Source organism: Crinia signifera, chromosome 7 (assembly GCF_055691185.1).
Source record: "Crinia signifera chromosome 7, ASM5569118v1, whole genome shotgun sequence".
Taxonomy (NCBI): Eukaryota; Metazoa; Chordata; class Amphibia; order Anura; family Myobatrachidae; genus Crinia; species Crinia signifera.
Genome location: NC_139223.1, coordinates 167,885,213 through 167,911,560, shown reverse-complemented (window position 1 = coordinate 167,911,560; position 26,348 = coordinate 167,885,213). Strand labels below are relative to the sequence as shown.

The 26,348-nt window shown below is 51.0% G+C and overlaps 1 protein-coding gene across 1 annotated transcript; it reads right to left on the bottom strand.

Annotated features, from left to right (window-relative positions):
• Positions 1–409: 409 nt before the first annotated feature.
• Positions 410–25,579, bottom strand: HIBCH (3-hydroxyisobutyryl-CoA hydrolase). Its single transcript, XM_083154262.1, has 8 exons — positions 25,460–25,579; positions 11,751–11,896; positions 10,885–10,971; positions 9,640–9,698; positions 8,136–8,217; positions 6,401–6,520; positions 3,362–3,395; positions 410–560 (listed from the first exon to the last, which is right to left on the bottom strand). The coding sequence occupies exons 1-8, from the start codon at positions 25,476–25,478 to the stop codon at positions 445–447; spliced, it is 663 nt and encodes a 220-aa protein (XP_083010388.1). The 5' UTR covers positions 25,479–25,579; the 3' UTR covers positions 410–444.
• Positions 25,580–26,348: the final 769 nt, after the last annotated feature.

Genomic DNA, 26,348 nt, shown 5'->3' with positions numbered 1-26,348 from the left:
AGAAAAAGCTTTTAGCGGACCAGCAAGAAGCTGAGTGATGAATGTATAAATCTTGCAAGAACCAGTATTTACACAAGGAAGCAAATTCCGCTGGTTCCTTTACCCAACATTTCCATTTCTCTGTGAATGTGCACTTCAAATATACTGTATTATGCACAGCTAGAAACAAACACAGCAGCCAGTGAAATCCGCCCGTGTTAGCAGGACTTGCTTGTTTAATCCTTTAGTGTGCAAACCATATACAGTAATACAGGGATGTCGTGCATGCACCATACAGGAATGACATTACTGAGTCTGCACGGGAGATGTTTTACCTTAGGACGGGCAGGGTATTCATCATGTGAGGTGTATAATGTGCACATTTATTTACTATCAGATAGAAGACAGCAATACAGGACTACAGTAAAGCTGGTATTTATATTGGGACTTTATTGCATGATTTAGTTACAGCGACAGGTCATTGTTCCCCAGAGAGGCAAAGCAGCCGTCCAGATACTCTTCCGTCACGTCCTCCAACCGCTCCGGCTTCCATCTTGGATTCTGGTCCTTCTCAATCAGCACTGTAAGGTGACACAATGAATCCGCCCGTTATTTACCGTCACAGTCCGGCACAGAAGGATCTGTGTAATGTCTACGCGTCATTGTCAGGTTATTAATGATGTCACTCACAGGATGCATAACACAGGTGTTACCATGGCAATGTGTAATGTCCGGTACATGTGTGATAGACAATGACAGGATATATTACACCCCACCTGTCACACTCGCCCTCCCTGCTGCCAGACACCCCACCTGCCACACTCGCCCTCTCTGCTGCCAGACAGCCCACCTGCCACACTCGCCCTCCCTGCCGCCAGACAGCCCACCTGCCACACTCACCCTCCCTGCTGCCAGACACCCCACCTGCCACACTCGCCCTCCCTGCCGCCAGACAGCCCACCTGCCACACTCACCCTCCCTGCTGCCAGACACCCCACCTGCCACACTCGCCCTCCCTGCTGCCAGACACCCCCCCTGCCACACTCGCCCTCCCTGCTGCCAGACACCCCACCTGCCACACTCGCCCTCCCTGCCGCCAGACACCCCACCTGCCACACTCGCCCTCCCTGCTGCCAGACACCCCACCTGCCACACTCGCCCTCCCTGCTGCCAGACTGCCCACCTGCCACACTCGCCCTCCCTGCTGCCAGACACCCCACCTGTCACACTCGCCCTCCCTGCTGCCAGACACCCCACCTGCCACACTCGCCCTCCCTGCCGCCAGACACCCCACCTGCCACACTCGCCCTCCCTGCTGCCAGACAGCCCACCTGCCACACTCGCCCTCCATTCTGCCAGACAGCCCACCTGCCACACTCGCCCTCCCTGCCGCCAGACAGCCCACCTGCCACACTCGCCCTCCCTCCTGCCAGACACCCCACCTGCCACACTCGCCCTCCCTCCTGCCAGACAGCCCACCTGCCACACTCACCCTCCCTGCTGTCAGACACCCCACCTGTCACACTCGCCCTCCCTGCTGCCAGACACCCCACCTGCCACACTCGCCCTCCCTGCCGCCAGACAGCCAACCTGCCACACTCACCCTCCCTGCCGCCAGACACCCCACCTGCCACACTCGCCCTCCCTGCTGCCAGACAGCCCACCTGCCACACTCGCCCTCCATTCTGCCAGACAGCCCACCTGCCACACTCGCCCTCCCTGCCGCCAGACAGCCCACCTGCCACACTCGCCCTCCCTCCTGCCAGACAGCCCACCTGCCACACTCGCCCTCCCTCCTGCCAGACAGCCCACCTGCCACACTCACCCTCCCTGCTGTCAGACACCCCACCTGTCACACTCGCCCTCCCTGCTGCCAGACACCCCACCTGCCACACTCGCCCTCCCTGCCGCCAGACAGCCAACCTGCCACACTCGCCCTCCCTGCTGCCAGACACCCCACCTGCCACACTCGCCCTCCCTGCTGCCAGACACCCCACCTGCCACACTCGCCCTCCCCGCTGCCAGACACCCCACCTGCCACACTCGCCCTCCCTGCTGCCAGGCACCCCACCTGCCACACTCGCCCTCCCCGCCGCCAGACACCCCACCTGCAACACTCGCCCTCCCTGCTGCCAGGCACCCCACCTGCCACACTCGCCCTCCCCGCTGCCAGGCACCCCACCTGTCACACTCGCCCTCCCTGCTGCCAGACACCCCACCTGCCACACTCACCCTCCCTGCTGCCAGACACCCCACCTGCCACACTCGCCCTCCCCGCTGCCAGACACCCCACCTGCCACACTCGCCCTCCCTGCTGCCAGACACCCCACCTGCCACACTCGCCCTCCCCGCTGCCAGACACCCCACCTGCCACACTCGCCCTCCCTGCTGCTAGACACCCCTCCAGCCACACTCGCTGGTGACTGGCTACACCCACAAGGCCACGCCCTTTTAGTAGCGCACTGTCACCTGCGCACACACACACATTTTATTGGCCCGTATAAGTGCATATTATTTTGATATCACAGTGAAGTACAATAGGAGAAGCAGAGATACAGAGTCAGCGCCCCCATTACACAGCGCCCCCATTACACAGCGCCTGGCGATAATATTTGTCTTCTGTGATGAATACACCGCTCCGTCCTCACCTGTGGCCACTGATTACTGTACATAGTAACGTCTGTTTGTGTAACTTGATTCAGGAAGATAAATTAGAGTAAAATAAACAGCGTCCTCTGTATTCAGTGTAGTGACATACAACGGAGGGACCCAATTATCACTGACGGCACTGCCCGGGTCCATCCCACCACCTCCAGATAATGCCCAATAGCATAATGCCGGCCACTTGGTCCTCCAAATATTTCAGACTGTCATAGTACATTACAACGGGTGCACACACGGGGTGCTTAGGAGGTTTGCCTGAATCGCCCGGCGTGTACAAAGCAGGTAACAGCGATGCGCAGCTCCGTAGCTTCACTATCGCCCGGCCAAATAGACGCTGCAGGCAACAATATTCTTGCTAGACGCTGCAGTTCCTATTCGGCTGGGGACAGCCACCGGCTTATCCCCGTCAGCGCTTTACAGCCTTTAACATAGATCAGGTGTCACATAATTACCTGTATAAGCCAGAACCTCCAATATCAGGCACAGGGACAGGTGTGCAGAGTGATAAACAGCCGGCCAATCAGCTGTCATGTCACAGGCTGGGTTTTAAAAATGACAGGAGCTGATTGGATGATTGTTTATCACTCTCCACCTTATCACTTTCTGAAGCTTGATACATCTGGCCCGCAGTGAGAAACGCCTATATCGGGCACAGTGGGAAGCGCTGTACAAATTCAGCTGTGCGTAATGCTACCTCCTGTTACACATAGGAACTTACCGGCTCTGACTCCTTCGTAGAAATCGTGTCCTTTCTGCAAGGGAAACAAATGTATTTATCTGTAACCTTCCTGCTTCTGCCCAGCGCACGTACTGGTTATACAATGAATGGGATATTCCACAGTGACACAATGGGCCAGGTTCAATAAAGCAAAAGCAGGTATCTTTGGGGGTGATTCAGGTTGGCTTAGAGATTTAAGAATTCGGTCTGCGGACCCATGGTGCTGGGCTGCGCATCTGCGAAAATGGGTAGGGGGCGGGCAGTGGGATGTCCCATGGGGATGACCAGCGCTTCCTGGGCATGCCCACAAAACCGGTGGTGGGCATTCCCTCACCCAGCGGGCGGTGTTTACCTGCTCACTAAGACAAATGAACGCTGCTTAGCGAGTGGGTCTGAATCCGGCCTCTCCATGTTGCTATGCAAGGGAGTAAATGCATTTATATTGTTTCTGTGTCAGGTAAATACTGGCTGCTTTTGCATGTAGCCTACAGATGCTATTACTTTTACACTACAATTTAGATTTCAGTTTGAACACACCGTCGCCCAAATCTCTCTGCACATGTTACATCTGCCCCACCTGCAGTGCAGCATGGGATTGCTTTGCTGAATCAGGCCCATTGTATATAGACTATAATCAGGTGCTGTGAATACACATCTTTACCCCGTGGTACCTCATTACTGGGGCTTCCCTAGATCAGGGAGTGGACCATGGTCCTAGTAACATGAGAGGCGTCCTAGATACAGCGCACAGTGGAAGTGCCGCTTCTAAACATCAGCTCAGACCTTACACAATTTGTCTTGGGGAAAGAAAAACGGTCCTGTGTATTATCCGGGGCGCCCGATACATCGCATGCCACTACTTAAGGCATGCAATGCGATTGTACCCGATTTTGAGCCTTTCCCAGGAGGAGTGTACAATTGTAATATCGCGTTGCATCGCATGCCTTTACTAGTGGCATGCGATGGGATGCGACGCAATTATACCCGATAATACATTGTACAGGCACCCTGATGCCTGATTACAATGTTAAATGCACCCCCACCCTGATGGGTGATTACTATGTGAAATGCCCCCCCCCCCCCTTGTTAACGCCACCCCAGTATCAACGCCAACCCGAAGTGTGGCGAGCGCAGCGAACCTGCGAGGGGCGGCGGTACGCGTCCTCCGAACTTTTCATACCCCCACTATCCACGTCGGCGTGGAGTTGATTTTATGTAGTGTGGCGAGCACAGCAAGCCCCGCAAGGGGACGCGTATTACTTCACATGTATTCCGCGTCCCCTCGCCACGCTTCGGGCACATTATATAAAATCAACTCCACGCCGACGTGTATAGTGGGGGAATGAAAAGGTCGGAGGACGCAAACCGCTGCACTCGCCACGCTTCGGGTTCGCGTTGATACTGGGGTGGCGTTAACAATGGGGGGCCATTTAACATAGTAATCACCCATCAGGGTGGGTGTACAATCAAAAATCGGGTCGGGGGGTGCATGTAATATAAGAATCAGGCATCTGGGTGCCTGAGCGATAAAAAATCGGGTCCAATCACGTCGCATCCGATATGATTGTATGCGATGCAACGCGATTTTTTAAGGTGCGATGAAAAAAAATCGGGCACCCGGATAATACACAAGTACCAGAAAAACACATTACCCCAATAGAAAGTTACTTCCAGGGAAAGTTATCCCACTGATCCATAGTAACACATAATCATGAATGGGTTTCTCTGAGGAAAATGTATCAATGCAATGAAACGCTTCAGCCACTGATTCTGTACATCGAACACCAGGCTGCAGGGAGGTAGAGTTAGGTTGCAGGGAGGGAGGGTTAGGCTGCAGGAGGGTAGGTTAGGCTGCAGGAGGGAGGGTTATAGTGCGGGGAGAGGAGGTTAGTATTTGGCTGCAGGAGGGGAGGTCAGGGTTAGGCTGCAGGGAGGGGAGGTTAGGGTCAGGCAGCGGGAGGGGAGGTTAGGGTTAGGCTGTGGGAGGGGAGGTTAGGGTCAGGCTGTGGGAGGGGAGGTTAGGGTTAAGCTGTGGGAGGGGAGGTTAGGGTCAGGCTGCGGGAGGGAGGTTAGGGTCAGGCTGCGGGAGGGGAGGTTAGGGTCAGGCTGCGGGAGGGGAGGTTAGGGTCAGGCTGCGGGAGGGGAGGTTAGGGTCAGGCTGCGGGAGGGGAGGTTAGGGTCAGGCTGTGGGAGGGGAGGTTAGGGTCAGGCTGTAGGAGGGGAGGTTAGGGTTAGGCTGCGGGAGGGGAGTTTAGGGTCAGGCTGCGGGAGGGGAGGATAGGGTCAGGCTGTGGGAGGGGGAGGTTAGGGTTAGGCTGCAGGAGGGGAGGTTAGGGTTAGGCTGCAGGAGGGGAGGTTAGAAAGAGGCTGCGGGGAGGGGAGGTCAGGGTTAAGCTGCAGGAGGGGAGGTTAGGGTCAGGCTGTGGGTAGGGTCATGGGGAGGGGAGGTCAGGGTTAGGCTGCAGGAGAAGCGGGTTAGGGTTAGGCTGTGGCAGGGGGGGTTAGGCTGCAGGAGAGGAGGGATAGGCTGTGGCAGGGGGGGTTAGGCTCCAGCAGAGGAGGGTTAGGCTGTGGCAGGGGAGGGTTAGGCTGCAGGAGGGGAGGTTAGGGTCATGCGGCGGGGAGGGAAGGTTAGGGTTAGGCTGCAGGGAGAGGGTTAGGCTGCAGGAGGTGAGGTTAGGATTAGGTTGCGGGGAGGGGAGGTTAGTGATAGGCTGCGGGGAGGGGAGGTTAGGATTAGGTTGCGGGGAGGGGAGGTTAGTGATAGGCTGCGGGGAGGGTTAGGCTGCAGGAGGGGAGGTTAGTGATAGGCTGCAGGAGGGGACGCTGACACAATATGATGCTTTTCTTGTTATTGTTCCCATTATCTTCAGGAGTTTACAAACCATTTTTGAATGAATGACCGGAATCCGTATGATGCATTTACCGGGTGTGCGGTTACTGTCCTGCACAAGGACCCCCGGATGGAAGGGTGGAATAGCGCGGAGGGAACATTACAGTAACAGCGAGGCATCTGACATGCTATAGAGTTCTCCTCACCATGCAGGCTTGGCTCAGCCTGTACTCCATCCTCAGCACCTCCTGTAGTGTCAGGGACGAGCCCCTCTCCAGCTGCCTGAAGGTCATCTTCAAGGACGTCGGAGACATCTTTGAAAGTGTCTATTGCAATAAATGACAAATAATAAAATGTTTAACATCTGGGGGTAGATTAACGGAGGTGCGGATTCTTACAGCTGCTGATCACCGGCTATAGCTAGGAAATGGCAACAGAAATGAAGGCTGGGCAAGCCCGGTACACCCCTGATTGCCTAATTACAACTACCGGTCAAACTATCGGCCAAAGTGGCTGCAAACAGTAGATCTACCCTTCGGTGGGCAATAGGGAGCCACATAAATATACTGCAGAACAATAGTCATACATAACACAGCGCAGCGCACCGATTCCACAACTACAACTAATATTTATTTTACACGACAATTACTTAGAACCAGTGAAATCAAAATGCCAGAAAGGGTGTGAACGAGCTTTTCCGTGTTCCCATTACACGTGACGGACGGCGTCATATTACAGGATTAGTGGAACGCACAGATTTATTTACAGGTCGCCTGTAGGTCACCCGTCTACCGATACAGGATTATGGAACCGCTGCATTGTCCCCCATCTCTATATAAAGTGCAGCAAAGTCCGAGTATCTCCTGGCTCATGCCGCGCTCCCACGTGCTGGCGGAATGCCATGCCAGGAATGGAGGGTTAGCTATATGGGGGCACATGAGTGTAAACTCGCTCGGAACACGGCGCTATACTTAGATGCACAGAGGTCCCCACGGACCGCACACACCGGATCGGCTATTTATAAGCTGTTTGTCTCAGACGTTGGCCATGTTGCTGAGCTGCCTAATAAATGATTAAGCTGCAGGTACAGGCGGCAAATACAACGAACATTAAATTCACCTGCAGTAGCAATACCTTCCATGTAGCAGCAGGTGGCCAATAGTGCCAGCGTCCTATTCTATACACTGTGACCACAGCTGGCAAATCTGCGTATGAAGGCGTATACCACGGCAGCAGCGCGCCCCCAAAACAGAGATGGCCCCTTCTCCTTCCCCAACTGCCTGCAGCTGTCAATCAAGCTGCGTCATACAGCGCATATAATCACACAGCGCTGGATGGAAAACGCTAACTCAGTTTATCCTCTATATAATGCACTATTCAGCGCAGTCCTCGTCCCTTTCCACGCTTGTGCGCCGACGCTTGATGAGTCGGAAAAACCCGTCAGAGAAGAAAGCTGGTGGTTGTTGCCGACACCAGGACCAAACGGCAGCTTTCACCTCGTCGTCAGAGTTGAAGTGTTGACCCTTAAGTTGCTCTTTCATCTTTGGGAAGAGGGTTTCAGTGCCTGCAGTTCAAGGAGGTTCCTCCACACCCGCCGTACAGCCCCCACCTTGCGCCTGCAACTTTCACCTCTTAAGGTGCTCTTTAAGGGTCAACGCTTCAACTCTGACGACAAGGTGCAAGCGGCTGTTTGGTCCTGGTGTCGGCAACAACTGCCAGCTTTCTTCTCTGAAGGGTTTGTCTTACTCGTCAAGTATTGGCGCCATGCGTGGAAAGTGATGGGGCCTATGTTGAAAAGTGATTAGTGCATTACATAGAGGATACACGGAGTTATCACGTACAAAGAAAGTGTTCAGATGTGTTCACCTATAAAAGACTTACAGCTAATTCACGCTCCAGCTTCGCGTTATTGGACAGTAACTGTAGATCGAACACATTTACCTGGAGCTGCTGTACGGCAAACGGGGACCCGTCTCGCTTCAAGTTGTCACATATCTCCTCTACGCTGCCGGCGGAGAACAGTCTGTGGGTGAGAAGACGGGCGTCTCATTATTGTACTCTGCATGGTTAGTACGAGACGTAAGATACAGAAGGATGAAGCTTCCGCCACATTCTGCTGCACAAAGGCTCAAATGGGAGATTCGCAAGCCGCTAAAGCTGAAATTGTTACTGGGTGCAAACATTATGTCTAGAGGTGAAGGAGCGGGGGGGGGGGGGGGTGTGTGTTACATGCACAACCTGACTTAGAGTCGGGAGAAGGATGGGGGGGTATCACTAGGGCCCCACGTATATCACTAGGGGTGTGGCTGCATGTCAATAGGGGTGTGGCCGCATGGCACTAGGGGTGTGGCCACATGTCACTAGGGGTGTGGCCACATGTCACTAGGGCCTGACATGTCAATAGGGGCGTGGCTGCCTGTCATTAGGGGCGTGGCTGCCTGTCACTAGGGCCTGGCGTATATCACTAGGGGCGTGGCTCCATGTCACTAGGGGCGTGGCTGCCTGTCACTAGGGCCTGGCGTATGTCACTAGGGGCGTGGCTGCATGTCACTAGGGGCGTGGCTGCATGTCACTAGGGGTGTGGCCGCATGTCACTAGGGCCTGGTGTATATCACTAGGGGCGTGGCTGCATGACACTAGGGGTGTGGCCACATGACAAGGCCCATTTTTATTGCACTCTGGGGGGATACTCTATGCAGCCCCAGATGCAGATGCAGCATGTGCAGAGAGAGAGTTAGATTTGTGCGAGTTATTTTGTTTCTGTGCAGGGTAAATACTGGCTGCATTATTCTTACACTGCAATATAGATATCCGTTTAAACACACCCCACCCAACTCTACACACGTTACATCTGCCCCACCAGCATGGTTTTGTCCATTAAAGTAGTAGTAGGCTTTTTCAAACCAAGCTGAATTAGGCTCCTAGTCTGATCTGTTTTCGCAGACAAGCAGCAGACTATGGGAGAGATGTACCAAGCCATGGAGAAAGAACAACCAACACCCATGTATATAAAGATAATGGGTGACATTCTATGGGTTGAGATAATTAGACTTTTGCGATTTTTTTCGCAAAAACGGCCGAAATCGCATTTTTTTCCATTTTCGCATATTTAATGAGCTGCGAAAATGTGAAAAAAGTGCGATTTTGGCCAACAAGTTGGACACACTGGAAATGCGATGGCTGCTTTTCGCAGCACATCGGATCCAGATGTTTTCACATGAAAAAGTATACAAATCGCATATTTAATGGTATGCGATTTGTATAAAGTGTGTCTATAATTCGGCCAAAAATTAGACCAGGTTCTGATGGGTGAATTAGCCAGAACCCTGCACAGATCGCAATGAACGGGCCAATCTTGCGATTTTAAAAAGGGCGAAGTGGTGCGATAAAAAAAATGCGCATTTATCTCAAACCATAGAATGTCACCCATCATTTCTGCTTGTACCTGTTTATCTTGTCCAAGTGTTCTGCAAGAACAAAGGGTTTATCCTCCCCTGCGACGCTCTGCAGGAGACACAACGGTCATAGAGACATGGAGGTTATATATCAGCATTTAACAAAATTAAATAAAAGCTTTTACACAATGGATATCTTTACATTTTTTAAGGGAATGCAGACATTATTGCCACATTTATCATGTCGACTTTTATGATGTCGTCATTGTTGAGATGCCAACATTGAACATGTCGGCATTTGCCAAATGTTCACAATGTCAACACACACACACTGTTAGGAGCCAAATGACCTACCAGTATATTTTTGGATTGTGGGAGGAAACCGGAGTACCCGGAGGGAACCCACGCAAGTACGGGGAGATTATACAAACTCCACACAGTTAGGGCTATGGTGGGGATAGAACCCGTGACCTCAGCGCTGTGAGGCAGTAATGTAACCATTACACCTTCCGTACTGCCCCGTATATATAACACATGGTGGGGATAGAACCCATGACCACAGCGCTGTGAGGCAGTAATGCTAACCATTACACCGTTCGTGCTGCCAATCATAAGTATAATCACATAAATTGGGACACCCTTTACCCGGCACCAGCACAACATTACTGTATTCATTACAGTGGCGTAACTATAAATTTTTCTCCCCCCTGCCAATAATGTTGGCAGTGCCCCCTTCCCCCCTCCCAAAAAAAAATGTCAGTAGCACTCCCCCTCCCAAGTACAGTTAAACCCCCTCCCCCAAACACCACCACCTTACCTCCAGCACATTACCCCTTCTGCGTCCGTCCTGGCTCTCTCCTACTGTTATTGAAAAAGGACACTCACAAAATGGCTGCCCCCGTACAGCAGACCATTTTTAAGCATGCTAGAGGAGGCTGCGGCCTCCTTTAGCATCCACAAAAATGGTCTGAAGTATGGGGGCAGCCATTTTCTGAGTGTCTCTTTTCATAATCAGCAGGAGGGAGCCGGGAGAGCCGGGAGTCCGTGACCGCAAACAGATGGCGGCAGGTCTTGGCAGATGTCAGCGGGTAACTATAGCCCCGCAGACCCCCTGGCGCCCACACTTTCTCTGTGCCTCCCCGCCACGGTGGGGGCTGCAGAGCTATAGTTACGCCACTGATTCATTATCTGTATCACTGTGTATTATAAGTCTCCAGTTCCCAAGCATCCGGCATAACGCAGTATAAATCTATTTCCCTTATCCAAGCTTTCCCAACACGGGACTGACCATGTACCTCTCTGTGATAAGTGTGGAGTATATCAGCCACATCCTCTTTACATGGACTCCGGAGAGTTGCGATGTCTTTTTCCAGGGCTGGAATCTAATAATGAGAAATGCAGGAAATACAGATGGTTACGTTGTGTAGTGCAGGAAACTGCCACATTTACACTCTGTATACCTCACAGCCCATGTGATTCTCTTCTCTAACCCCTTACCATCTGCCCCAATAACATTACCAGTGCTCCCAGCTGTAGTCCGCCATCTTGGAGACTAAGAGATATTATATTCTCCCCCTGTCTGACGTGCAATAACGCCAACAACCCAGCAACAATATCATGAGGTGCGGGGCAAGGGTGTGGTGGGAACGGACTCATAGGACACCTAACAAACCGCACTCCTGCACTCCTCTAACCGCTGCAGGAGTCGGAGGACAGACAAGAAACCCTCAGGAACTCTAAGACTGTTACCTATAATCAGGCCACAGAATGAAAGGGGAAACGGCAGAAAGCTATGATGTCAGAGGTCAGAGTTCACATACAGCCTTCTACTTCACACTGTAAATCCATGGGCATCATTGTAACAGCTCTGTCCATCCGCGGGCCGCAAGCCGGTAAGTCACCGCTTTACAAGAAGGAACATTTTCTCAGCATTCAAATCGTGCTGACATTTAATCCGTGTCGACAAGGTGAATGTCAGCACAGTAAATGGGGACTTGCCAAGCATGTCAGCATTACAATGTCGACAACCTATACTGCAGACATCGCAGGTAATTATGAATTGTAAACGCTGCTTAGCCGACGCGGCCTCCTCACGTCTCTGTACAGATAAGTCGCTACACAGAAGAGCGCTAAGAACGATGACAATAACGGACCAACCAACCTTTTTGGACTCCACGAAGTGAGTAGCGATCCCGGCCTTGTGTACGTCTCGTCCCTTTAATCTCATCCCAGTGAGAGCGATATATAAACCGATCTTCCCGGGAAGGCGCGGCAGGAAATAACCTCCGCCAACATCAGGGAACAGTCCTGTATAAACGGATGACAGGCAGACATTGTTACGTGACCGTATGTGTATGACACGCTATATGACCGCGATGTCACGCTGTCACTGACATAATGGCCACTCCCCCTACACATATACACAACCAATCAGTTATATGGTACCGCTCGCTAACAGCAAGTAGCTACTGGGCGATCATTACAGCCGCAGACATGAGAGTGCGGGGAGAGCCAAGCTGCTGGGCGATCATTACAGCTGCAGACATGAGGGTGCGGGGAAAGCGGAGCTACTGGGCAATCATTACAGCTGCAGACATGAGGGTGCGGGGAGAGCCGAGCTACTGGGCGATCATTACAGCTGCAGACATGAGGGTGCGGGGAGAGCCGAGCTACTGGGCGATCATTACAGCCGCAGACATGAGGGTGCGGGGAGAGCCGAGCTACTGGGCGATCATCACAGCCACAGACAAGAGGGTGCGGGGGGAACCGAGCTACTGGGCGATCATCCCAGCCGCAGACATGATGGTGCAGGGAGAGCCGAGCTACTGGGCGATCATTACAGCTGCAGATATGTGGGTGCAGGGAGAGCCGAGCTACTGGGCGATCATCACAGCTGCAGACATGAGGGTGCGGGGAGAGCCGAGCTACTGGGCGATCATCACAGCCGCAGACACGAGGGTGCGGGGAGAGCCGAGCTACTGGGCGATCATCACAGCCGCAGACACGTGGATGCAGGGAGAGCCAAGCTACTGGGCGATTATTACAGCCGCAGATATGTGGGTGCGGGGAGAGCCGAGCTACTGGGCGATCATCACAGCCGCAGACATGAGGGTGCGGGGAGAGCCGAGCTACTGGGCGATCATCGCAGCCGCAGACATGAGGGTGCGGGGAGAGCCGAGCTACTTGGCGATCATTACAGCCGCAGACATGAGGATGCGGGGAGAGCCGAGCTACCGGGCGATCACTACAGCCGCAGACATGTGGGTGCAGGGAGAGCCGAGCTACCGGGCGATCATCACAGTGCAGACATGAGGGTGCAGGGAGAGCCGAGCTACCGGGCGGTCATTACAGCCGCAGACATGAGGGTGCAGGGAGAGCCGAGCTACCGGGCGATCATCACAGCCGCAGACACGAGGGTGCGGGGAGAGCCGAGCTACTGGGCGATCATCACAGCCGCAGACACAAGGGTGCAGGGAGAGCCGAGCTACTGGGAGATCATCACAGCCGCAGACACAAGGGTGCAGGGAGAGCCAAGCTACTGGGAGATCATCACAGCCGCAGACACGTGGATGCAGGGAGAGCCGAGCTACTGGGCGATCATCGCAGCCGCAGACATGAGGCTGCAGGGAGAGCCGAGCTACCGGGCGATCATTACAGCTGCAGATATGAGGGTGCGGGGAGAGCCGAGCTACCGGGCGATCATCACAGCCGCAGACATGTGGGTGCGGGGGGAGCTGAGCTACTGGGCGATCATCACAGCCACAGACATGAGGGTGCAGGGAGAGCCGAGCTACTGGGCGATCATCGCAGCCGCAGACATGAGGCTGCAGGGAGAGCCGAGCTACCGGGCGATCATTACAGCTGCAGATATGAGGGTGCGGGGAGAGCCGAGCTACCGGGCGATCACCACAGCCGCAGACATGTGGGTGCGGGGGGAGCTGAGCTACCGGGCGATCATCACAGCCGCAGACATGAGGGTGCAGGGAGAGCCGAGCTACTGGGCGATCACTACAGCCGCAGACATGAGGGTGCAGGGAGAGCCGGAATGTTCTGCACTCACCCTTCGCAGGCTGCCAAGCACTTTATACGGCTGAGCGGAGATGGGTCACACAGGGACAGCTACACATACTGATCATATATCTGTCACGTGCAATAAGCCCTGGTATTATCTGCTGAGGAAGCCCAGAGCTCTCCCAGATAAAGCAGGGCTGCAGTAGGAGTAATAATGGGTAACACGATTACTATTCTAAGGCCCGGTACACAGGAGCGGCACCGCGCAGGGTCCTATGGCTCATTACATTTGGTTCAATGGTGATACTCTGTTATTTAGGGGTCCCTGGTACATTTAGGCAATAGGCAAGTCAAAACGTTGGTCACAGTGTACAGCTAGGTACACACTGTAACAATGTAACACACGTGGACCACAGTGTACAGCTAGGAACACACTGTAACAATGTAACACACGTGGACCACAGTGTACAGCTAGGTACACACTGTAACAATGTAACACGTGGGCCACAATGTACAGCTAGGTACACACTGTAACAATGTAACACACGTGGGCCATAGCGTACAGCTAGGTACACACTGTAACAATGTAACACACGTGGGCCATAGTGTACAGCTAGGTACACACTGTAACAATGTAACACACGTGGGCCATAGTGTACAGCTAGGTACACACTGTAACAATGTAACACACGTGGGCCATAGTGTACAGCTAGGTACACACTGTAACACACGTGGGCCATAGTGTACAGCTAGGTACACACTGTAACAATGTAACACACGTGGGCCATAGTGTACAGCTAGGTACACACTGTAACAATGTAACACACGTGGGCCATAGTGTACAGCTAGGTACACACTGTAACAATGTAACACACGTGGGGCATAGTGTACAGCTCGGTACACACTGTAACACACGTGGGCCATAGTGTACAGCTAGGTACACACTGTAACAATGTAACACACGTGGGCCATAGTGTACAGCTAGATACACACTATAACAATGTAACACACATGGACCACAGTGTACAGCTAGGTACACACTGTAACAATGTAACACACGTTTAAAAAAAATTCATGTCGGACTTTTCATACAGTATGCCAACCTTTTTCACACTGACCTTTGGTTTTTGTCGACCCTTTGTCAATGTCCACCTTTTGCCTGTTGACCTAAAAACTGTCGACCTTTTCATCAACCCCCAGATTGGTGGCAGGTACAATAGATCCTATACTTTGCACCCGCCTTTAGCTCCTGTTTTTGAGCCCTAACAAACGATATAGTTTGGCCAACGTTCGGGCCGCTCCTGGGGAGCCTCCGCTGCGAATATTGTTACATAGGGCAGTATTCAATGAGAAAATTCTCCGCGCATGGCGAGCGTTTTATTTCACTCGCCATGCACTCTCCGTGTTTTTGCGGAGATTCTCCATGTTTGGAGATTCTCCGTCACGGCACTTTATACACTATTCAATGTATTTAAGACTCGCCACCACTCGCGGCGAGTCTTAACCCCTGCAGCGGACAAGCGTCCGCGGCAGGGAGCTTTCATCGAGCCGGGGGACGGAAGCAGCCAGAGAGATTAAAGTCTCCCTGGCTGCTCCAGAGGAATGTGGAGGGGAGGTGGGCTCCCCGGGACCCAGGCAGCCCCCCCCTATAGCCAGCGGAGGACCCAGTATTCACTGCACCCGATCGTGCATATTAACGATCGGGTGCAGTGAATATATGAATATCTAATGAGCGGCTCGAGCGCTCCTGCCCCCTGCTGGCTGCACTGTGTAAAAAAAAAAAAAATTTAAAAAAAAAAAATATATATTTTTTTTTTTATTAAATATATATTCATGTGCTATAAGCAGGCACTGGGGACCAATAGTGCTCACTGCTGCCTGGGTACCGTTTCAGACCGCAAATAAAACGGGTCTGAAACGTGTAGGACCCTGCTTATTTACCGTTTTAAAATACCGGTTATTTTAAAACGGTAAATACACTCTGGACCTTTCAGACCTCACATATTACCGTTTTGAAACGGTAAAGAAACGGCAATATACCGTTTAATTTGTGCGGTCTGAAAGGGGCATTAGATACCAAGGTCACTCCCGGGTCCCAAATCCCTAGTCGTGACAACATTGAGCACTGCACCCCAATTATCTATATGGACTCATTTTCCACTTGGTTGCCCAATCATCTAGTTTATTAAGATCATTCTGAAGTGCGGAGACATCCTCATTTGATCGAATTACTCTGCTCAATTTTGTGTCATCAGCAAAGATGGATACATTGCTGTGTATTCCCACCCAATAACGTTAATAAATATGTTAAACAAAATGGGCCCCAGTACGACCCTTGTGGCCCTCCACTTAGTACTGGTATCCTATTTGTTACTGCGCCATTCTCAACCACTCTCTGTTCTCTATTACACAGCCAGTTCCCTACCCACCTACAAATTCTTAGCCCAAGTCCCAGTTCTTGCATTCTGTTTATGAAACTCTTGTCCGGCACTGTATCAAAGGCCTTAGCAAAATCTAAGAAGACCACGTCTACAGCATTTCCATTATCAAGATTCTTGCTGACATCCTCATAGAAGCCTAGTAAATTTGTTTGGCATGAATGATTTTTCACAAACCCAATATTGGTTGAACCTAAGTAAACTATTCTAATCTAAATATTCCAGGATGCCATCCCTTAAAAAAACTTCACATTTACCCACTATTGATGTTAAGCTCACAGGCCTGCAATTAGCTGGGTCATCCCTTGCGCCGGTTTAGCCACGTCCCCAACGTGCAATGCCGGTTTAATGCATTGCACTGCGGAGGGTGGGGCTAAAACGGTGCGATTTGCATAATTTGTCCCATGGACCCCCCCTGCTGAGATGATAGAGGGCCGCTTCCCCCTCTACCCAGGGGGCCCGGGAGGGGGACCCAATTTCCGGGCCCCTCTCGGCCATTCCGGGAGGGTAGGCAACCCTGTTCTGATCTGTTCTCTATAATGTGGAGGGCACGACAATGTTCTAGAATAATAAGAACTGGTACACTGTAACGCGGCACAATATAAACTAGGGGGCACTGTAAAATGGCATGTGGCACAGTATGAACAGGGGGCACTGTAATGTAGCATAATATGAACTGAGGACACTGTATGTGATAATGTGAATAAGGTACTGTATGGCATAATGTGTACTGGCAGCCCTACAATGTGACATCATGTAAACCAGGGAACTAAGATGGGGCATAAAATAAACGAGGGCACTATTATGGGGCATACAAGGAGTAACTGTTGGTGTTATGGGGGCCACAAAGTTCAAGTTACAGCCCTGATCTCCAAAATCCATTGGTATAAGCAGGGATTTTCCAACACTTTGCAAGGCACTGACTTGTGTCGACGTTCTGACAATGTCGATCTCTAGACCATGTCAACCATTTGACCAGGTCCCTGTGAACACCTTTAATTAAAGTAATTTTATGCTGTACTCCACATACACAGATCAGATTACGGTGTTATCTCCGCTTCATTCACCCGAACCCCAAGGGCTGTTGTGTACGGTTCCTTTTATTCCCGAATACAGGCAGATACTGTTTGTTCCGCTTCTTTTCTACTCTGCAAAGTCTGTTTTATCTTTGTGCAGAGCGGAGGCTGATGCTATCCGCCTGATACAGTGGTTTCCTCAGTACCTAGTGCCAGCTTCCTCGCAACCGCCTGGAAGAGGTCCAGTAATATTATAATAACGTTCCGTTCACAGGACGCTATGAGGCAGCAGTCTTATCTGTGGAAAACATTTCACATGTTACTTTGATGCTGACTTTTTACTTGTGGGTGGTGGGGAGAGGGGCTTCCTGGAGGAAACTAACATGGAGTCCAAGATGTGGGGACCCCGCAGATCAGTGACAATGTCACCTGTTTCTGGACGGCAATAGATCATATATCAGTCACATCAGCCCCTGCCCCAGTGCTGCTTACACTCTATATCAGGGTTGCCGACTTTAAGATTCTCCTCTCCGGGAGAAGCCCGGAGAGGAGAGTTTCAGAAGCCGCTCAGGGGGCGGGGCTTACGAGTGACATCACTAGGCCCCGCGCCCATGCTGTTAAAGCATCAAATTCACATATCTCCGTGGAGGGGGCGGGGCTAAAATGACGCGATTGTGCCGTTTTAGCTCCGCCCCCTCCTTTGAGACCCGCGGATTGCGGCATTTTAATGCCGCGATCCGGGGGTCGGCGCCGGCGGGGGTCCCCCCTGAATCCGGGAGGGTTGCCCACCCTTCCGGGGGGCCGGGAGGGGGTACCCGATTTTCGGGAGACGGCAACCCTGCTCTATATTCCCTATCACATGTACACACATTACAGAGAGCGTATCAGTCACATCAGCCCCTGCCCCAGTGCTGCTTACACTCTATATCCCCTATCACATGTACACACACATTACAGAGAGCGTATCAGTCACATCAGTCCCTGCCCCAGTGCTGCTTACACTCTATATCCCCTATCACATGTACACACACATTACAGAGAGTGTATCAGTCACATCAGCCCCTGCCCCAGTGCTGCTTACACTCTATATTCCCTATCACATGTACACACACATTACAGAGAGCGTATCAGTCACATCAGCCCCTGCCCCAGTGCTGCTTACACTCTATATTCCCTATCACATGTACACACATTACAGAGAGCGTATCAGTCACATCAGCCCCTGCCCCAGTGCTGCATACACTCTATATTCCCTATCACATGTACACACACATTACAGAGAGCGTACCGGTCACATCAGCCCCTGCCCCAGTGGTGCTTACACTCTATATTCCCTATCACATGTACACACACATTACAGAGAGAGTATCGGTCACATCAGTCCCTGCCCCAGTGCTGCTTACACTCTATATTCCCTATCACATGTACACACAATACAGAGAGCGTATCAGTCACATCAGCCCCTGCCCCAGTGCTGCTTACACTCTATATTCCCTATCACATGTACACACACATTACAGAGAGCGTATCAGTCACATCAGCTCCTGCCCCAGTGCTGCTTACACTCTATATTCCCTATCACATGCACACACATTACAGAGAGCGTATCAGTCACATCAGCCCCTGCCCCAGTGGTGCTTACACTCTATATTCCCTATCACATGTACGCACACATTACAGAGAGCGTATCGGTCACATCAGCCCCTGCCCCAGTGCTGCTTACACTCTATATTCCCCATCACATGCACACACAGTACATAGAGCGTATCGGTCACACCAGCCCCTGCCCCAGTGGTGCTTACACTCTATATTCCCTACACATTACAGAGAGCGTATCAGTCACATCAGTCCCTGCCCCAGTGCTGCTTACACTCTATATTCCCTATCACATGTACACACATTACAGAGCCACATCAGCCCCTGCCCCAGTGGTGCTTACACTCTATATTCCCTATCACATGTACACACACATTACAGAGAGTATATCAGTCACATCAGCCCCTGCTATATCCCCAGTGGTGCTTACACTCTATATTCCCTATCACATGTACACACACATTACAGAGAGTATATCAGTCACATCAGCCCCTGCTATATCCCCAGTGGTGCTTACACTCTATATTCCCTATCACATGTACACACATTACAGAGAGCGTATCAGTCACATCAGCCCCTGTCCCAGTGGTGCTCACACTCTATATTTATTTATTTATTTACAGGTTCTTATATAGCGCAGCAGATTCCGTTGCGCTTTACAATAGTAGACAGTGATAAATCTGCTTACAATCTATAGGGATATAGGGGGAAACACAAGGACAGGCACCAGTAATACCATAGCAGTCCCACCAAGTTTCAAGTCCAGAAGGGTAGCTATATAATACATAAGTGCCTCAGAGGGTTATGCATGTAGAACTTAAACATTATAGGCTTGCCTGAAGAGGTGAGTTTTCAGGGAACGCTTGAATGTTTGGAGGCTATTGGAGAGTCTTATTGTGCGTGGAAGGGCATTCCATAGGATGGGAGCAGCCCGATGAAAGTCCTATATTCCCTATCACATGTACACACATTACAGAGAGCGTACCAGTCACATCAGCCCCTGCCCCAGTGGTGCTTACACTCTATATTCCCTATCACATGTACACACATTACAGAGAGCGTATCAGTCACATCAGTCCCACATCAGTCACTGCCCCAGTGTGCTTACACTCTATATTCCCCATCACATGTACATACACACATTACAGAGAGCGTATCGGTCACATCAGCCCCTGCCCCAGTGGTGCTTACACTCTATATTCCCTATAACTTGTACACACACACACACAATACAGAGAGCATATACAAACTCCACACAGTTAGGGCCATGGTGGGAATAGAACCCATGACCTCAGCGCAGTGAGGCAGTAATGCTAACCACTACACCATCAGTGCTGCACTAAGTTATAGTATATTGTTATACTGCAGATAGTGCTGTGCAGACAGCCATGCAATTGCAGAGAGGAATAAATCAGGGTTGCCGACCCTCCCGGAATTACCGGGAGGATCCCGAAAATCGGGTCCTCCTCCCGGCCCCCCGGAAAGGTGGGCAACCCTCCCGGATTCCAGGGGACCCCCACGCCACCCCCCGATTGTGGCGTCTTCCCCATACCTTTGAATTGAAAACCGTCAATCCGCGGGGTCTCAGGGGAGGGGGCGGAGCTAAAATCACGGCAGTTTAGCCCCGCCCCCTCCACGGAGATCCGTGAATTGGGGTTTTTAACATCCTGGGGGCAGGGCTTAATGATGTAAAGCTCAAGCCCCGCCCCCCGAACTGCAGCTGGAAGTCTCCTCTCCGGGCTTCCCCCGGAGAGGTGACAGAAAAAGTCGGCAACCCTGGAATAAATACATACATACTATCAGGGGCGGATTTAGGGATGAGGGCGCCCCTAGGAACAACAATAATGTTTACTAAGTACATACCTCCCAACTTTGAACCTAAAGAAATAGGGACACTCGCGAGGCGAAGCCGCGCGAGCGTCCGAAAAGGAGGCGGGGCGTATGCAAATGAGGGCGCGGCTTATGCTAATTAGCCGCAACCTCATTTTCATACGAGAATAGACGCTGTGCGCATGCGCACAGCGTCTATTCTACTAGTTTGGGGGGTCTCCCAACTGCCACCCCCCACAGCGGGACAATGCCTGCCGCGGGTGGGACAGCGGGACAGGACCCGAAAATCGGGACTGTCCCTCTAAAATCGTGACAGTTGGGAGGTATGCTAAGTAGGACAGTTTATAGGGGCAGTATCTGCATGTCCCATACATTTACACTCTATTTAAGATGGAATATAGTACAGTACAGTGGATATTTTGCAGTTATTGGTACATTTTGGGCTGACAGTACTATCACAGGCATCCAAGTGCCGCCCCCAAACATGTGCCGCCCCTACGCCGGTGCCTCACGTGCCTAATGGAAAATTCGGCTCTGCATACTGTACATACATACATACATACATACATACATGTAGGTTCAGCTAAGTACAGGCTGTGGAACATACAGAGAAATGCTGGAAGGTCATTAAAGATTTACAGCAGACACCACATACACGGTGAAAGCATCAGGCCGCATTAGTTCTGGTCCATGTAATGCTGAACCCAGACATATCCTGGGTGAGACGCATCAGGAGGTGTGTGTGTGGGGGGGTCTGGGACTGGGTCATACTAGGTTCTACAGTGTCTCATCTGGGTCTGTCGGCGACGCTGTGATGACTTCCCCAGGGTCCTGCGGTGGAAGCTGCTTGATTTATGTAGCTTTCACATCACATAAAACATTTTGAAACGTTTTGAAAAACTGTAATTTTAAATGGTATTTTAAACGGGTCTAGTGTTCATATTGCAGCAGATTACCATTTAAAAATACCGTTTAAGTTCCATTCACATCACCAGTCAAGCCGTTTAACCTCTGAACACGTTTCTACCCAAAGCTTATTTCCTGGTTCAGGGAAGGGACACAAGACAAGGGACAGCCTATCACAGTGCTCTAACCTTTATTTTTTACTAAATACCATTTCAGTGCCATTCAGACAGCACAAAAAACGGCTCTGAATTGGCTTTAAAACGGGTAGGACTCTGCTTTTTAAACGTGTTGAAATACCAGTTAACTTTAAATGGTATTTCAACTATGACACTTTCACACTGCGTGATGTGAAAGCTACATTAGAGTCACACCCGTTGTAGCCGCTGCAGCAGCAATGTATTGCGCGTTCCCCTTATGCTGCATTTCTGCAGTGGCCAATGAGTGAGGACCTGAAGCTTTCATCTATTAAATGCGCTAATGCATTATTTGTACCCACCTGCGATAAATAAATCATGTACCAGCTATTAGGGCTGTAAATGGATTTTGCGGTTTAAACCGTGATTTTTAATGAAGACTTTAATGACGCTGTGATTGTAACTCCCGTCCTGCGGCCGATGCCAGAGATCCTTGTGACATAATGTGAGATTTCTTTAAAATTGCGTAATCCTTTAAGCTGCAAATCAGACGGCGAATCTCTGGGTCTGCGAGGAAAAGCCCCAGAGGGATTGCAGCTGGAAAGAGATGTCTGACACAGATTCCGATCAGATTCCGCACTACGGCCCTGCTGCCTGGATGTGACCTAATTAAGTTCTGTTCTCCCTGAGCCTCTGTGACATTACTGTTCTCCTCAGCATTCTGTGCGAGCAGCAGGATCAGCAGAGGACAGCGGCGGCAATGACTGTTCATGTTCATTCCGCTGTGCAGGGATTATATAACACAATGAACGGCGATACGGAAATAAACACTGGGGAATGTGACCAGTACGCAATCCGGAATCAACAGGAAGCAAATCCGATTCCGCTACAAACTAAACTACATCGGGGGATTCTCTGGGATGATGTGACCGACTGACCCTGAACTCTGGGGGACGTCTTATCCTCACACAACAGGGGCATTCAACATGCGATCCTTCCAGCTGCTGTGGAACTACACTTCCCAGCATGCCCTGTCCCAGTTCTGCTATTAGGGCATGCTATGACGGTGGCAGGGCATGCTGGGAGGTGTGGTTCCACAGCAGCTGGAGCTGTTCTGATTTGCAAGAAATTGGATTTTGAAGTTTATTGCTAATTAGTCCAAAAAAACTTAATTATACCCCTTTTACACCGCCAAAAAATCCGTGTCAGCGGCGGGTCAGACACGGATCTTTGGCGGTGTAAAAGGGGTATATCCGTGTTACTTTACACGGGTCCTCTACCCAGGTCAGGACCTGGGTAGAACCCGCTGCGGACCCGTGTAAAGTTTGGTGTAAATGGGGAGCTGCGGGTTGGGACATCGGCACCCGTTAATCCAGGAAGTCGGCGGCAGCGGGGAGCGATTTTAGCCGCACACCCAGGAAGTCTGCAGCGGAAGTCAGCAGCAGCGGGGACAGAAAAGCGTGCCGGACAGAGCACTCCTCCATGCTTTCTGGGGCGGCAGCGCACACATCACTGGCGTGCTACAAGCGTCCCCGCCGCCCGACTCAACAGGAGGAGGCACACATCACTGGCGTGCTACAAGCGCCACGCCGCCCGATATCCTCCGATCTCTCATGCTGCTCATTCTCATAATGGATGTGACGCTGGATGTTATCAGCGCATTTCTTCTGCGCAAATATTGGTGTAGAGATCTGTTCCTCTCAGCCAAGAACTGGGATCTCCTCCTTGCACTACTGAGAAGGTGACACAGCATGAGGTGCTGTGTCAAGCTCTCCATAGCTGTATAAAACAGCAAAAAGTTTAAAACAAAAATGAAATCAGGATCACACACATGTGCTCTCTCTGCCATCATTGCTGCAATGCTGAGAGCTGTCCCCACCCCTCCCTTTTGTTAACTTTTGTGACCTCATCTTTATCAGACCTTAAATGGCCTTTTTTAATGACATCCACAAGGAAAGGCAGGGTTGACCCAGGTCCAGTGTAAATGGTGCAGACCCAGGTCCATTTGCTGTATAAATGGGGTATAAAGCAGGGTAACATCCTGGAAACTCCAGGATTCAAAGATCAGTGTCCGACCAGGGTTTTTGGTGTAAAAGGGGTATTATATAGCAGTTACTAATGTGATTCCAAAATACAAACAAAACATGTGTTTAGTATTTGTTGAAAGAAGAAAAAAAAAATTATTTTAAATTGACAGATAGGCCAGGGGGAAGCAGGGGATGTGTGAGCACTAGGCTATTCATCGAGGGGTGAGGTCCCAGCATGCGCATGGTATTGCTCTGTGCTGGGCAGCGACCCCGCAGCCCACCAGCGAGGTTTGGATTTGCAAATCTATACCCAAACATGATTAAGCCCCAATGGGCCTGATTCAGGATGGATCACAAAAGCAACTGCTGCACTGCAGGTGGGGCAGATGTAACAGGTGCAGAGAGAGTTGGATTTGGGGGGAGTTTCTGTGCAGGGTAAACACTGGCTGCTTTATTCTTACAACGCAGTTTGGATTTTAGTTTGAACACACCCCACCCAAATCTAACTCTCTCTGCACCTGTCACATCTGCCTCACCTGCAATGCAGCATGGTTTTGCCCTTTAGAGAAACTATTTTTTTTGTGATCTATGCTGAATCCGGCCCAATATACGGTACATCACAAATAAAATGACCCTTAAAGGCATTCCATTATATAGACGAGGAAGGGGCATCATTCAAAGCCTTATAAATGAGTCTGACTATATAAAACCACAAGACACCACGGAATACGGTATATTTCCAAACAGAACTTTACAGAAACCATGTTTAGAGGGGTTGGGATCATTTGGTCTACAGCATGATGGTCGACAGTCATTAGGTCGACACCATTAGGTCAACATGGGAAAAGGTCGACACGGAAAAAGGTCGGCGTGGGTCTAGGTCGAGATGGGAAAAGGTCGATAGTTCGACAGGTCATTAGTTCGGCAATGTCTAGGTCGACAGTGAAAAGGTCAACATGGGTTTTTTCACTGTTTTTTTACCTGAATGTCAACACAGTCGACATGGACACAGTTTAAAGTGCACCGCATCGCTCGCTACGCTCAGCACACTATTTTTTTCTCCCATTACACCCTAGTGGATGGTAGGGTATGAAATACCACCTGTCGGCACATGTCGGCTCCAAAAGACAGTGAAAAACCCCATGTCGCCCTTTTGACTGTCGACCTAGACAGTGTCGAACTAATGACCTGTCGACCTAGAACCATGTCGACCTTTCCCTATGTCGACCTAGACCCAGGTTGACCTTTTCCCATGTCGACCTAATGACTGTCTACCATAATGCTGTAGACCAAATGAACGCATCCCGTTTAGAGACACCTCTGTACTAACATGTAACCAGTGGAACCAGCTACATGAAATGGGTAATCGGTACATACAAGAGCCATAAGGAAGGTACACTCAGAGAGAGAATGTATCTTCACAAGGAATCTATACAATGTAATCATGTTTCCTATGGATGTGCGTGGAAACCATAGGTACACTGGCAGCTTCCTCACGCTTCATTACATCATTTTACAGAGCAGACTAACAAAGCCCCACCCCAAGCGTTCCCTGACACGCCCAGAAAACATCCGGTTACCGCCCACAAACACCGGCTTCCTGTCCGTCACATTCTGGGAGGGATTGCGAGTAGATCCATGCACTATTTGGGATTGCTGCGATCCGGGAGCACGCGCAGTCATTCCATAATCGATCGGATTGTGAATTCTCACATCAGCGATCCACCCTGAATCCGGCCTTGTGTTTGAAAATGGACAGGAGCTGATTGGTTGGTGCGTCTCACAATTTGATCTCTCTCTCTCCAAGCTTTGATAAATAGCGAATAGCAACATGTAACCTACATCTAAAATGTAACTTTCACAGCGGTCAACAAATAACAGATAAATGTATAATGGAAACCAGTATTCTTACCGATCGCAGTTTCTGGCATGGCAAACAGGGTCTTCTCAGACGCCACTCGGAAATGCCCGTGGACGGACAGCCCAACGCCCTAAAACAAAATACATTACAGATCAGCGCATCTCCATTCATAAGAAATCAGCGCAAGGTCAATGGCGGCCATTCAGCACCCGGGACAGCGACACCAGCGTCTACAGCCGTCCATCAACCGCTAATGGGCAGATCAATGAAGTTTCGATTCCTTTTCACACAGGAGACCATAATGTAGGACTATAATCTATGGCCATAATGATTACTACGTCATGACAACACGAATCAAGCAATGAAGCGGGGAGTGATGCGGAAGATTAGAATACTCTGAGTAACATGGGCGGTGTGTAAACAATCCTATATAATAAAAGTCTATCGCTGCTCCTTACCTCTATGGGGGGGATTCAAGGGTTGTGCCACTAGACGGTGCCTGACAGAGCAATTCAAGTGTTGCTCCGTTCAGATCTGTACGCTATGCTGTGTATACTCGTAGCCTAAAAAAGGTTAACGCCACCCGCAGCCCCGCCTGCTGCCCACCCCCCTCCTCCACACCGCCTGGAGTCCGCACGCTAGCTTGCGAGTGGATTTTCACTTTTATTTTGGCTGAAGATGGAGTTATTCGAGGCGGGCGCTGACATCAAAAGCCGACAGCCTCCCGCCCGAGCAGATGTTGACCTGCCTGGATATTACCCCGCGTTTTCATGGGGCTCACCGTTTGTGTGGGCACACTCATAAAACGCTGGGCAGCGCTGCACCCACCCCCTGTCCTCCCTTCCCACAGCGAACTGCCCAAAACTTGCATCCGGAGCCCACACCGAGCATCGGGACAGGGACGAATTCGGCCTGTGACGAACGGTTCTCGGTCCTTCTA